Source organism: Solea solea, chromosome 9 (assembly GCF_958295425.1).
Source record: "Solea solea chromosome 9, fSolSol10.1, whole genome shotgun sequence".
Lineage (NCBI taxonomy): Eukaryota > Metazoa > Chordata > Actinopteri > Pleuronectiformes > Soleidae > Solea > Solea solea.
In genome coordinates, this window is record NC_081142.1 from 18,718,475 (window position 1) to 18,732,847 (window position 14,373).

Below are 14,373 nucleotides of genomic sequence, written 5' to 3' on the forward strand. Positions count from 1 at the left end.
TGTCAATCAAAAATTCCTCCAATCATCATGCATCATCCCAGTGTCCACTCCCGCCCACTGCTCCATTGACTCCCAGAGATGCTGAGCTTCTCCTTAAGTTACGATTTTGTCATGAGTATCTAATCAGCTGTGCTGTTCCGATAGAGAGAAATTGAAGCTGATCTTCCACTGGTTTAATGCGCTGTGCTGCTGTGGGAAAGTACGAAAAGAAAATCACATCAGATGATCTGTGATGAACCGCTGATTTCTGAACGAACAAGTCTCAGAGTTGATCGTGTTTTAGCGCACTTTAAAAAAATTGAATGTAAATACGACAGTACATTTGACCACTTGTTTTATGCCATTTTTGAGGAAACAGGTCTTCCCTTGCTGTCGTAGAGCAATCAGTTACTGATAACCAGTTAACTGGTTTATTGAAGGTGCAAAAATCAATGTTTAATTAACTCACGTTTTATCAAAATCAATTAATCTTGTTCTAAGCCTTTTTCACCACAACAGTCAATAACAGAGCAAAAGAGTGGCTTTATTAATACCAGCAAACAACCTATGTTACGTCACAAACAGTAAACAGTTAGATCATCTGTAAACATGGAAACATTCATGACAGCAGTTTTAAATTAATCGTCAAAGACAAATGAAGCGTAAGCGAAGGTTGTTTCTGTCGTCGCTCATTTATTTCTTATATTGACAGCATCGGCATTGCACACACTTTGTAAGTCGCCTGTCAAATGACCCAATGGACTTTTATGTGATTAACAGACAGATATGTCCCTTGCATTTATAGATAGAGAGAGTGACAGGGTTATGACTGAAAACACACTAAAAAAACTCCTCTCATTCAGCAGGATATATGCTTTTTAACTTGTCTACCCCTGAAATACACACAAACTCTCCCTCAGTCAGGAATGATGAAGACACAGCAAGTAAATAATGTCACATCATTTCTGTTCACAAACACCAAAAATACACGGAATAATGACAAAAACAGGAACAAAATCTTACAAACTTACACACTGCAGCTTTAATGTAATTCTTCCAGCTGTACTCTGCATTGCTCATAGGTTTTCATGTAACTGTATCATCTTGACATCTCTAACCCATTATCACATTAATACCACCATCCCACTGAGGGTACCGGCTTAACTAATTACATAACATCAGACCAGGCAATGAGTACAGTTGGTAGTCCTCATCTTGCAAAGCATTCTGGAACTGTTGAGTAGATTATGAAATATTAACGATCCACCCTGGTGCTGAAGTACTCTGTGTCTCATGTGGAAGAACTGAAGAAAGACAGAGCTGTGTGTAAAACACTTGGCTATGTCCAAAACAGGTTTGATAACTTGTCTTGATAGCGCAGTGAAAAGCGAACATGAGTGTAAGACGGAAATGAGAACACCGTTTTTATTATATTTTGTCTGAGTATCATCTGTGTGAGAGACCTGGAGGCAGAGACCGGGTGCTAAATTTGCTCTGACAAAGTCATGTACAGTTCTGTAACACAAGACGGTACACTTTGTCACTGGGCCAAAGGACTTCGGTCCTCTGTGTGTGTGTGTGTGTGCGCGCGTTTGCACGGGTCTGCTGTTGACCATTTGAGCAAACTACTTCTGTCCTATTAGGTCACCACAGCATGACAGCCCGTCCGGGCGAGAGACAGAGGCATTTGACTATTTAGTCTGCTAATTAGATTTTTGAGAGATTAAGTGGGTTAGCTGCCATCATCCATTTGTATTTGACCTCCATTGGCTCATTTAGATAATTATTTTGTTATTTGTTCCGTTTTCTACACACTGGTCAAAATCCATCAGCTCATCTCCTATCACTACCCTAGTATATACAGTAAAACGCTATTTCTGATTTTCCTCCAAGTACCACCAGCGGTAGCTCCGTACCACTGGTGTACCACAATTTGAGAACCATAGGTATAGATCGGAATAGGAATACACACATTTCGGATAAAAATGTTCCATCTGTGCTCTTGAATGTTGTCATTCCTGAAGATTTGTAGTGTACACTAGGGCTGAAAATAAGTCACAATTTTATCGAATATTTATCATTTTAAATATGTTCTTCAAATGAAAATGAGACTAAAGATGTAAAAATTACCATTCCCTCTGATTTCGGGAATCATATCGCAATCGCAAATCGACAAAGCACAATACTTGCACAACACAACCCCTCGACACCACAGCAGTATAAAGGCAGGATATTTGAAAAGTAAATGAAGAATTGCTGGATGTGACACATGTGAATAAGATGGAGACAGATGCTTTTATAAAAAAAGGAGAACATTTTAAATTGGACGAGTATGGTCTACATTTTATTTTACCTGACAGCTCTAGGTCCATTTCTAAAGATGTTTTAATGCCTGTGAAGATAAATCAAACACACTTTAACTAGGTCAGATGTTCCTCCACTGGACCATTTCTGCTCAGGTCACTTTACTTATTGAAGGATGTCACTGAGGAAAAAAATCTTCAGGTCCTTGAATTGGATCACATAAGGTCAGAAATCTCTCCGTAGTGGTTTCCTCATCAGTCCACATATACTGCACCTCCTCCTCTGCCATTTCCATGCGAAGCATTGAAGCGATGCATTTAAGTACCAATCAATTTTATCGGTTCTGCGGGGTCCTCCGAGTGTTGAGCTGAGAAGAGAAGCTTCGAGATGCATTCAAGGAACCTTGTGAATTTTATCACTTTTGCAAACACACAAGGGGGATGTTTCATTAGCACTATCATTGTTCAGCAGCACTTAAAAATATATGATAAATTTGGGGTTAATATCTGACGCTTTTTGGTTTAAGAGGGTAGCTCCGTGTGTAGCTCTGGGAATTACTCTGGTTCACATCTTCATATTGGAATACATCATAATGTTGCACTAAATCTGCTCTGGGGCAAATTATGTTCTAATATAACAGATAAAAAAGGCACAACCTACTGACAAATCTATTCTCTTCTCTGGAGCTTGGTTTTCAACTTGTTAACTGGTCTCTCAGGTTTTCCTGATAACAATTGTTTTATTTCATAAGATATAATTGCTCAAAGGGAACGACTCAGTGTCAGTACATCCCTGCAAACTGTTTGCATTAGCTCTCATTCGTCTGTCCATATTGTGTGTGACGGGGAGCGGCGATCCTCATTACTGCAGAGTGCCAGTTCCTCAGCAGGAGTGTACTGTACTCCACCACAGTCACTCCTGTTTTCTTCGTGTCACACATTCCTCTCGGCTGCAGCAATGTCAAAACCATTTCACTGTACCTCTGCAGTCTGTGTACAACCCAGTATCATTCAGTGAACTTGTACTCACTGACAATACATTCAATTATTATAAATTACCATTAAAATTGGTATTTATTTGCTCTTTGTAACCACACCTGCAGGTTTGCATTTTCAACATTTATTTAATGGAATACAAAAATCCCTTTAATAACTAATTATAGATCAACCTGTGCACAAATAGGGAAACCCTGCATGTTGTTCCTTTCCTTTTGTTGAAAGGATTTATTTCTCTTTACTGTCACCAAGCACTTGCTGACAGTAGGAATGTTGAGCTACTTTTGCTATGACAGCTAATATGACATCTCCGTAGTGCGCTATTAAGGGCTTCAAAATTATGATTTGACACTATGCAAAACAATTTCTTCATACTGATCTAATTGTTCAGATCAAATCTAAGAGAAAAATGTTGTAGGGGCCCCTGGTGGCACCGATAAAAACAAACAAACAATGAAGTATAAGAATAAAAACAATGATTTACAATAATTTTCATTTGTTAATTCTCTGTCTCAAAAGAGTGAGTCTGCCTCAGCAAAAATACTTTTTCACTTCATGCTGAGAAGGAGCGAGTGAGCGATGGAGAGAAAGAGAATGAAAAGACATACAGAAAAATGAAGACATGTATATACATTATATATTCGTGTGTGCGTACATGTCATTTATAGGCATGTAGTAGGATGCTGAATCTGCTCCTAATGTAGTCACGTTTATCTGGATAAGACTAGCTGACACACTCAAACATGACAGCCAGTGTTCAGTACATGCATCTCTCTCTCTGTGTGTGTGTGTGTGTGTGTGTGTGAGGGTACAGTGTTGTGACAACAGTGTGAGCCAGAGTCCCATCAGGGTCTTAGTGCCTGGCTGTTCACCCGCTGCGTTCACGGATATTTTGAGGCACATTTTCTCACTAGTAAGCGATGCAGGCAGTGAACGAAGAGATGAGGCCAAGAGGCTGGAGAGGAAATGAGATGTGCAGTGGACGGGTTCAGCTCAGTTCATCTTGGTCAGAGCAGGGTTTCCTCCATGTCCGAGTCTGAATGAGGTTAAAGCGGGAGAGCGCACACGCAGCCGCGTCTATTTAAATCCACAGGAATTAGCTGATGAGTTTTGGCACGGGAGGACTCTCCATATGGAGAGCTGGACCTCACTCCCCGCTGTCCTCAAATAAGAGTTTGTTGTGAACAAGAAAACAGTTGGATATATGTAGGGCCAGAACAGGGAAGAAGCACAATTTAAGCTGCACAAAAAAACTGTCTAAATTTCTCCCTTGGGAAATAAGTTTAATTAAGACTGTGGGTTGTGTAGTCACTGATGTAGAGCCACACAGGGAGCTACATTTAAGCACACTTGTACAATCCATGCATCGCAGCCTACATGCCTAACCCCAGCACTTTTATTTGAACAGCTAGAGAGCAGGTTTTCATCATAAATATCATGACTCAAAGAAATCTGCTGGCTACCTGGTGAGAAAGCTAGTACAAAGGTCAAGTGTCATATTAACAGGACTGAGTGAGAATGTTTGTATCTCTGCAGGCGGGGTGAATTATAGCTTCTCAAAGCCGAGGGCTTTATTTGTCTGGGCGCGGTGTTTGTTTAGTTCAGGTTATTGAATTTTCAGATAGTCAAGTAAGATGACGGCACACTTTAGGTTAAACCATTAACCCCGGCAAGCGTAAATAAAACATAAATAAACAGAAAGACGGACCTATTTTTGCTACAATAATAACCTTTTTCAACAATATAAGCATAATATCTTTATTGAACATGTTTCCTTAATCTTTGATGATACATTATGGTCATTTTGTGACGTAGTACAACACATTATTTACACGGAACACTTTTAAATGTGTTTCTTGACTGTGTCGAGCAAGTGCCATCAGAGTACATGAAAGACGTCTTGATTTTATGCATATTGCTGTCAAAACATAACAAAAAACTACCCGTGACCTGGTAAAGCACATATGGCAATTTGTTTACACTAGAGTAATGCTAATTCAGCAAAAATGCAAGTATGTGTTTATTTGCTTGTGCATTCAAGTATGTACATTACAGAAGGCTCAGGAAACAATTACTGCCATGCTGGGTGTACACCTGGACTGTTTGCTTACACTCTCAAACAAACTGTACTATTAAAAACATCTCATTACATGCATGTGAGCACACACACACACACACCCTCTGCTCTGCTCCCTTTTGTTGTTTGAAGATTTGCACTAATAGTTTCTTATTTTCTAGCTCCACTTAATATTTCCTCTTCTGTCATTATACTAATCTCTCTTTTCTTCCTTCCTCTTTTTTCATCCTGCTACTTACTGACCCCTCCTGTATCCAATTTCCCTAACATCTCCACCATCCTTTTTGTCCTGCGTCTCACTACCTCCTCCTCCTCCTCCTCCTCGTCGTCCGCCTTTCTTCTCATGATAGAAATATCGACTTCAAGAAGAGGAAGGGGCATTATCAGGCGCCCCCAAACTCCACCAACATGCCTGCCAACATCACCCACTGGGAGTAGCCAGAGAGCTGAGGGATGGAGGGACCCTGGGGAGGGAGGGGGGAACCTGGAGGAGGGAGGGCGGAGGTGCAGGGACCATGGAGAGAGAGGGGGGAGGATCGCTGGGGAGGGACGGATCTCTTGTTCGCCGCGGCGACCTGCGCGGGCCGGAGTTGGTCCAGGTGGCAGAGCGGCAGCTGTCTCAGATTCAGCACGTTCACGGATACGTCACTCACTCGCACATCACACCTGCTCAGGTAACTACGTGTGGACTTTTGTCCTTGTGGCTGTGGCTCTTTACTAGTATGACAAACAACACGTATGGACCACTCACTCATCACGTTGACATTGTCACTGTGTCCCCATCACACTTGTTAACCAGTCTACCTGTCACTCACGCCTGTCTCAGAAATTGCATCTTGTCATTATGTCAGAGTAAAGATTCAGACTGTTTGAGGTAAAGTGTATACTTACTGTTCTGTGAAATCTTTCTGTTTTCACTTGTGTTGTATATTCATCTTTGTACAGCCAGTAGTTAATGACCAAGTGAAGTTGTTCAAAGACCAATTTATAATTGTAACAACAGTGCAGATATCCTGTTTTCAATCTTTTGATGAAATCAGAGGAATCTTGGATTTAGTGTTTGTGTACTGTAAGTCTGTTTATGTAACAGTTTTTGCACAAGACGACACTTAGGGGTCACATTATTATATAAACATGAGAAGTGCTTCAAGTTTGGTGTGTTGTGTGTTCAGAGGCGGTCTTCTTCATTCTTCTTCGAACCAGTCTGGCCATTCTTTCCTCTGGCTTCTGTTTTCAAGAAAGGAATTTTTACCCAGATAACTGCGGCTCACTGGATATTTTTTCTTTCTAGGTCAACTCTAGACATGGTTTTGCGTGAACATCCTGGTAGATTAGCAGTTTACGACCAGCCTATCTGACACCAACAACCATGCAACCACATTTAGAGTCACTCAAATCACCTATCTTTCCCATTCTGATGCTCGTTTTGAGCTTCTGTTAGTCATCTTATAATTATCAGCTTTTTTTTAATAGCTTCTGAAAAAAATGTCACAGAGACACACATCCCAGTCACCACCAGCCGTGATATGCTTAAAAGTCTAAAGTCTAATACTATTAGCTTCTATTTTGGCAGCTGGTGAAAACACAAAACATCAGGCAAGTTGTAACAGAAGCCTCTTTTTTTAAGTTTAAGTTCAGACAGAAGTGCTTGTACCGAGAAGTCAAGGATACTGGCCTACATTTGCTTTCATGCACAGAGACTTTTCTGTACCTGGAGAATACTTTTGCAGAACTGTGCATGAAGCGATTCAGCCGAATGCTCGTCCCATTTTTTTTTAGTAATGAGGCCCAATATTATCTCTGCCCTGCACTGAGTCTGTGTCTGTCTGACTGGCTCTCATTCTTTTGCCTCCTCATCTCTCTTGCACATGCTTATAATTGCTCTGCATTGTTTGGCGAACGTTTTATTTTTGGTTGATTGGGCCGTATCTGTCTGCAGATTAAAGCTCACATCACAAACACGCAGACACACACCTCATTATTTTTTTGTGTATGTTGTCTTGGGTCGCATGGGCGGCATTGTGGTTAGCACTGCTGCCTTACAGCAAACTCGCGACTCCTCCAAACGAGGTTCTCCGGTTTCCTCCCACTGTCCTAAAACGTGCAGAGGTTAAATGCCTGTAGGTGAGTGTGAAAGTGAATGGTTGTGCATTTGCCCTGCGATGGACTGGCGACCTGTCATGGTATAGTCAGCCTTTCACCCTGTGTCAGCTGGGATTGGCTCCAGTGACCCATGACCCTTAATGTCAATGATGTTATCTTATGTTGACTTCTTTCTCTACTTGGATTGTAGATTTTACCTGTGTCTGGAACATTAATCCAGTGGTTCTTCTTTTGATTCCCGATACCCAAGTTATTTCAGCTAAACTTTAAAAGGCTTTACAGTGACTAGCCAGTATTCATCTGATATATGTCCTTTTTTGGCAAGAGTCAATATCATTTAGTGTCTTATTTTCTTCATTTAAGTCTTATGTTGTCTGTACTTGTGCATATATGTGTGTACAGTACATCCAGCATGCTGCAGACAGTCAGAGTTGGGGACTGTGTTATTAGTGGTGTGACTCCGAAGTTAGACACCACAAGTTTAAAGTTGGAAAAGTTTTGGGGGGAAAAAAACTGAAGCAGTTCATTTTGACATATGATAGAGGAAATACTGGTGTGCAGCTCCACCTAGTGGCTGTATACTACTTTCTTTTCCCCTTTTAATGTTTCACTGGTCACTTGGGTACGAGTAGGTGTCCCTGATGTCAAAAGAAGTTTTCATCCAATCATTGATGGGGGGGGGGGGGGAATGAGGAGTCTCTCTTTCTTTCTGTTTACTATACATTAACTGCGCACAGTACATTTCCTGTTGATACGCATCTTAAGAATAATAGGCTCTAGTCTGTTTGGATGTCATCTGCACTTAAACCTATTAACTAGTGACCAGTATGGTTTAGGGCTGAAACATTTACTCAATTCATCGATTATTAATTACATAGATTCATTACTAAATTAATTGTCAACTATTTTGATAATCGATTCATCGGTTTGAGTGTTTTTAAGGAATGAAAAGAAGTTTCTGATTTTTCAGCTTCGTAAATGTGAATATTTTCTGGTTTCTTTGCTCCACGTAACAAATAAATCATTCAAACTTTTTGGTTTTCGGACAAAACGTTTTGAAATTAAGAACATCATCCTTTCCAGGATTTAAAAACGCTGATTGGCATTTTCTGACATTTTCTGGGCCAAATGATTATTCGATTAATCAAGAAAACAATCAACAGATTAAGCGATTATGAAATGATTATGTCACGGTCATCATCATTGCACTCTATAAACTGGTTCCTTTCAGTCCCTAATTGACGTCTGTATTGTAAACCTGAGATAAAGACCTGCTGTGTTTGTGTGTGTGTGTAGCTGTTGGTATATTTAAGTATTGTTGTGTTTTGAGAACTCCTCCTTATGTGTTCCACCCTGAACGATCGTGTCCACGTGAAGGATCTGGCTTGTGTCCGTATATGACAGATGGACCTGCCATCTTGTTCTCCCCATGTACCATGTTCCTCTTCCTTACACGCTCCTCCTCTGCCACCTCTCTTTTTCTTCTCCTCTTTCTTAAATGCACCCTCACTCATACACATTTCTTTCTCCGTGGAGTTTATCTTAAGTGCACAGTAGTGTTTCTTCATCGTCCTATGAATAATCCATGCTCACAAAACAATAAATTATGTTATAAATTGTATGTTGTGAGAGGACATTTTCTCTCCTTCTTCATCTGTAACTCATGATCCGTTATTGGTTATAGTGCATCATGAATTAATTATCGGCGATTAACTGTCAAAAAACAACAAAAGAAAAAAAAGAAAAAATCCACATATAATGAATGAGTGTACCACTGTGTGTGTGTGTGTGTGTGTGTGTGTCGCACCGCCTTGAGCTGTTTCTGTACATCGTAGGTAGAATCTCCCGAGCTTCCCTTTGATGATGAGGCGTGGCCTCACGCAGAGGGAGAGAGGCTGCACGACGTTCCTGCCCCGCCTTTCTCCTCCCTCTATTCCGAAAGCCATGCCTACTACCAGGTAAACCTGGCCCTGGGCCTGTCGCATGCGTCACTCGTTGTTGCTCGTTTGTTATTATGTCACATTTGGTAGTTCTATATATATATTTCCTTTTTTGCCACAATGCTGAACAGCATTTTATTATTACATTGTTAAAAATAAAGAGAGACTTTCCTCTCTGCCAGTGAAACTGAATTGCTGGAAGTCCCAATGACAGATGGTGGAATAAAGACTGAAGGAAAAATAACTTTGAACAAGTTTAGAGAAAGGAGTCACAACTGGCAGAGAGGAGGGGAGAAGAGAAACAATTTGAATGAGTGCTTCATTTTAGTAAATTAAACCTGTTTCATTATTCATAGCATGTTAAATACTGCACGTTGCATGAATTCTGCAGCATGGTTTGCTGGACCAAGCATGCTAATAATATATGATTAATGATATATATGTTTGATGTGAAAGTTTGTGTCTTTTTCCACTGTACTGTATATACAGTCTGACGTGGATGTGATGTGGGGAATTGCAGATTGTGGATTCTTGTGTAATTGCAGCATTACTAAGGATTGATTTCAATGGCTGGCTCGTGATGTATGTCGGTTGTTTTGCTGCGTGTTTATTAGTGTACACAGAGTCAAAGCAAGTGAGAGCTGGAACAGTCTGCAGTTTCGTCCACTTAATGTGCATGTAGTTACAGTTGGTCGACTGCAGGAGGCAGCAGAGGCCTTTAGCTGATAGTGTGCGGTGCCTCCCTGAACTGAATCTGTCTGTTTTTGTAAACATGATGACTGAATTAAGATGACTGTGAAGATAATAATAGGGCATAGTATGATCACTAATGTCAAAGCTACAAACTGCAGGAGTGCAACTGACTTATGAAGTTTAACAAAAAAAAATGTCGCTGAATTTAATCTAAAGCAGAGATTTGCTTTGTGTCTGTTAAGACACACATAGTCCAGTCAGAGATGTTAGAGGCTCTTAGTCATTAAGCTAATGTAGATAATTAGGAAGGAAGGAAAAACAGGGAGGGCTGTGGAAGGGCAAGAGATGGGATAAAGGCAGAATTACAGGCAGGCAGACACAGAGACAGGGGGCAGATTTGTTCCTGGTTGTTAATCACCCTGTCAGCCGGCCAAATCACTCCTCCCAGATGAATCTCTTTCCCCTCCTGGTAATGCTCTATTAGAAATGAAGAGTCGACGTGGGGCAGCACAACCACATAAGCTGAAATTTTTCGAAAGCTTTGTCGGCGAGGGGAAAACAGCGCAATCAAATGATAATTCCTCACAACAACAACAACAACAAAAACCTGTCACATTTCAGAAAGGAGCGTAATGCCATCATTAAAAACACTTTCACAAGTTGAAATACTTGTCAGTATGTTGTAGAAAATAAAACATTTTAGTGTGGTTAACCTTAGAATAAGACTTTTATTTGTTTTGTAGACAAGGCTATTTCTTTAGGGAGGCCACCATCTGTAAACTACAGGTTTCTACAGCAACCTGATCAGACTAACCAGACAGAGTGTGCATTTTGAAGCAAAGCTCACTAGACAACTGAAGACGAATGCATAAACCAATGAAGAAGGAGGTGGAGATAAAAGAGAGTTGTTTACATCCTTTCTCGCAGACCGTAGTTCTTTTATGTTCTTGCCTGAGAGAGAAGGATGAGTGGAGTCCTCCTCTTGTTTGTTGCATTCTGCAGTCTCGCCGTCAGGTACACGCTGGACCCTAAAATAAAGTGCAGCCTGTGCTGCATAACTTAGAATAAACACAATCCAAACAAAGGGAGCTGTCTCGGCCTACTACGATTCTCATTTTGCTTGACCAGGTGCTTTGCCTGTTCTGAAGTGCTTTATGTCCGAAGAGCTGAATTTGACAGCTCAGCCCTTCAAAATAGCCCTTACCAGAATCCAAATGAGATCTAATGGAAGGACTGGGTCAAGGCCAAAATGGTTCAGAAACCACTAGAGAACTCCTCGGTATAGATGTGTACGGAGTTCAGTTTACAGAGCTACACCAGCATACTTTCATGACTGTTGACAATACAAAGCTGATGTTACAATGTTATTGACATTCGTGTTGAAATGAAAGGTTTAGCCAATGCAGTGTGACGGGACAATGACAGGACAAATCTTTCAGTGCTGCTGGCCACAAGAAAAGTGCTTATTTATTAATTCTACAGAATTATAATTTAAGAAGCTCTTATTTACAGTTATATGCAGTGCTCCCCTTATCCATATGATAAGGAGAGTAGTCATTAACAAGAAATATTAAAGCAAATAAAAGATACCAGATCTTAGTGATGTTCACAACATCTATTTGTTAAAATTATTTTGTAGGATATTTTATCGGATATCAGCAAACACACCAAGATTTGCCGATATCTGATTAAGCTGCTACCTCCTTGACTTATATGCTACTTCTATGGGAATCAGTATCGGTCAGATAAAAAATTTAAAATCTGATACAATCCAAAAAGCCTATATATATCGCATGTTTAACCATGCACAGCTGAGTCATGTTTGTGCTGTTTATTTCTTCTTTTTGTGAGAACAATATTTGTTAATACACAGTTGGGGAATTTTGTCTTTGAAATGACTCGGCACAAATGTGTCATCAACAGCTTCATACATTAGATCATTGGTAGTGCATCCCTAATATTTAGTCGATATTAAAATAACTAATAACTGGACTTGTTGTAGATTATATTTAACTTTTCCAACAATGATTTAAACTCATTTTTAATGATCTAATTTAGGTGTCATGATGATGTTATGTGCTGTCCTCCAGGACACAAATGAGACAAGAAGTCAGTGACTATAGCTAAACATTAGTGAGAAATGTTAAGCACTAGAGCTGCAACTGTTGATTATTTTCTCCATTAATCAAGTAATTGTTTGGTGCATAATTGACCAGTGTTTGTTAAACCTGGAAAAAATGAGCTTCTCAAATGTCTTGTGTGGTCCACAAACCAAAATGATTCGGTTTAAATGATTTGTTTGTTATATGGAGCAAAGACACCAGAAAATATTCACATTTAAGAAGCAAAAGCAATCAGGGATCTTGAAAAAAAGCTTCAAACCGATTAATGAATGAATCGAGTAATTGTTTCAGCTCTGTTTAACACATGTAATAGATATTATTGTTCTTCTTCTTTTGGCTTTACCCTTGTAGGGGTTGCCAAAGTTGTTTTAGCGATAAATATAAAAACTCTAGACACTAGAAACAAATACTAGACTCTTGCAAGAACGGGTAAGTACCGGACAGTACCGGCCCACTTAAAGCACTGGTTACATGTCACTAAAATTAGCAGTCATGACACCTCAGGTGTATAATGCTAAACCCAGCATGCCTTCATTATTGTTGGGTTACTGTGTCTACTACACATCTACAGTCGGCTTCGCTGAGACCCAGAATAGGTTTTGGCCCATTGTGTGGAGGCTCCCACTGCCAGGACAGGAGCAAGTTACAAAAGTGAACACAGCATTTGTATGCAAGGCAAACTATGTCTAGCTTGGCCTACCTATAGAGAAGGGAAGGGCAAAGTTGGCTCTCTCAGCAGTCCTACATTAATCATGCATGATGTGTGCTTTTATTTAATTGGTCCTAAAATATTAATAGAGTTGGCATTCACTGGCTGACATTTGACTGGAGAGAGAGAGAGAGAGAGAGAGAGAGGGGGGGGAAAAGTGAAAGAGAGAGAGGGAGTCACATGGAGGGTTGAGACCTGGCCAGTGTGTCACTGGATTGTTGCTGTGTCAGCTGACATGTCTGTGGGTTGTACTTGGTGTTGTAGCCGGTGACTGGCAGATGCTAATGATACGGTTCCAGTTGTGAATTATTCTAGCTGCTATGATGATAGCTTGTTGCTTTGTGTTCAAACTGCGAGTCACATAATTGACGTGTTGTACTGTGACTGATTGTGGGTGCTGCAAGAAGCTCACGTGTATGCTTTATTTCACAGCTTATTGTTGGTGTGTAGCATTGCATGTCGGCACTTCATTTAAAGGACCTGTGTACAGCATTTAGAATGAATATTTTGGCAGAAATGGAATGTGTGATTCAAAATGTTGCTTTCATGATAATGTCAATATCTGTAGCCTTTGTGTAGAAGCGTTTCAGCACAACAGATTAATTAGTTTGAATCTTAGCATGTAGCAGTAGTCAGAGAAGCCTCAAGCAAAATATTGTGATTCAAGCATAGGGAGGCACTGGTGTGAAAACCCGCTATCACTGCTACCCACTCTATTTCACTGTCACATATAATCTAGGTTGCTTTATATTATGTTAGCAAAAAAAACGCATAGGGAACCTCAGATCTGTTCAGATCTTTGGAAACAACACAGCCACTATCAGGTGTATTTCAGGACTCGGGAAGCTGTTGCCGTAGATACAGTTCCCAAGGAAACACAGGCAGAAGCTGTGGAGGGGTTCTGCTTCACCTGTGGCTAATCCTCCGGGAGGTTACAATAGCTATCTCACCTCAGGTGGTTGTGGATCTGTTGGAAAGGATTAAGTGGTAGTGAGTTAGTGTCAGACATCATATAGCTGTTGGAACCTTCAGCTGTATGGACTCTTGCTTTTAATCCACACACAGATAAACTAGTTCATTCAAACAAGCCTCTTAACCTGTTTGACATGATTCCTCATCTCTTTTCTTTCCCTTTATCCCAGTCAGTGCTCAGCAACAGCTTGTTGTTTTCCATTTGAGAGTCATGCTACGTGTGTGTGTGTGTGTGTGTCTGCATCCATCTGTTTGTGAGTTGTGTGTCTGTGAGTGTGTGTGTTCGTATGTGTGTGTGGGAGAGCTGGGTGCTGCAGTGTCTGGAAGCTGCCTCAGGAAACGATCTCTTTCCCACACACACACACACACACACACACACAACTAATGAACGAATGCATGTAATTTAACACTTAAACGTTAAAAGTATACCAGTTGATGTCGTGTGAATTGTTACTTTGTGGAACTCTTGTCCAGTTTT

At 40.5% G+C, this 14,373-nt stretch overlaps 1 protein-coding gene across 7 annotated transcripts in view; it reads left to right on the forward strand.

The window, feature by feature from the left end:
- LOC131465413 (discs large homolog 1-like protein) overlaps positions 1-14,373 on the forward strand; it is a 96,064-nt gene that overhangs the window by 16,840 nt on the left and 64,851 nt on the right. For 4 of the 7 annotated variants that reach the window (XM_058638076.1, XM_058638077.1, XM_058638083.1 and 1 more), the window contains 2 exons: positions 5,706-6,029; positions 9,294-9,416. The exons of 1 other annotated variant lie outside the window; for it this stretch is intronic. In XM_058638076.1, the coding sequence (XP_058494059.1) occupies positions 5,706-6,029; positions 9,294-9,416 (447 nt within the window). The remainder of the gene's footprint in view (positions 1-5,705; positions 6,030-9,293; positions 9,417-14,373) is intronic. 2 more of the 7 variants (XM_058638078.1, XM_058638079.1) reach the window with 2 other exon arrangements.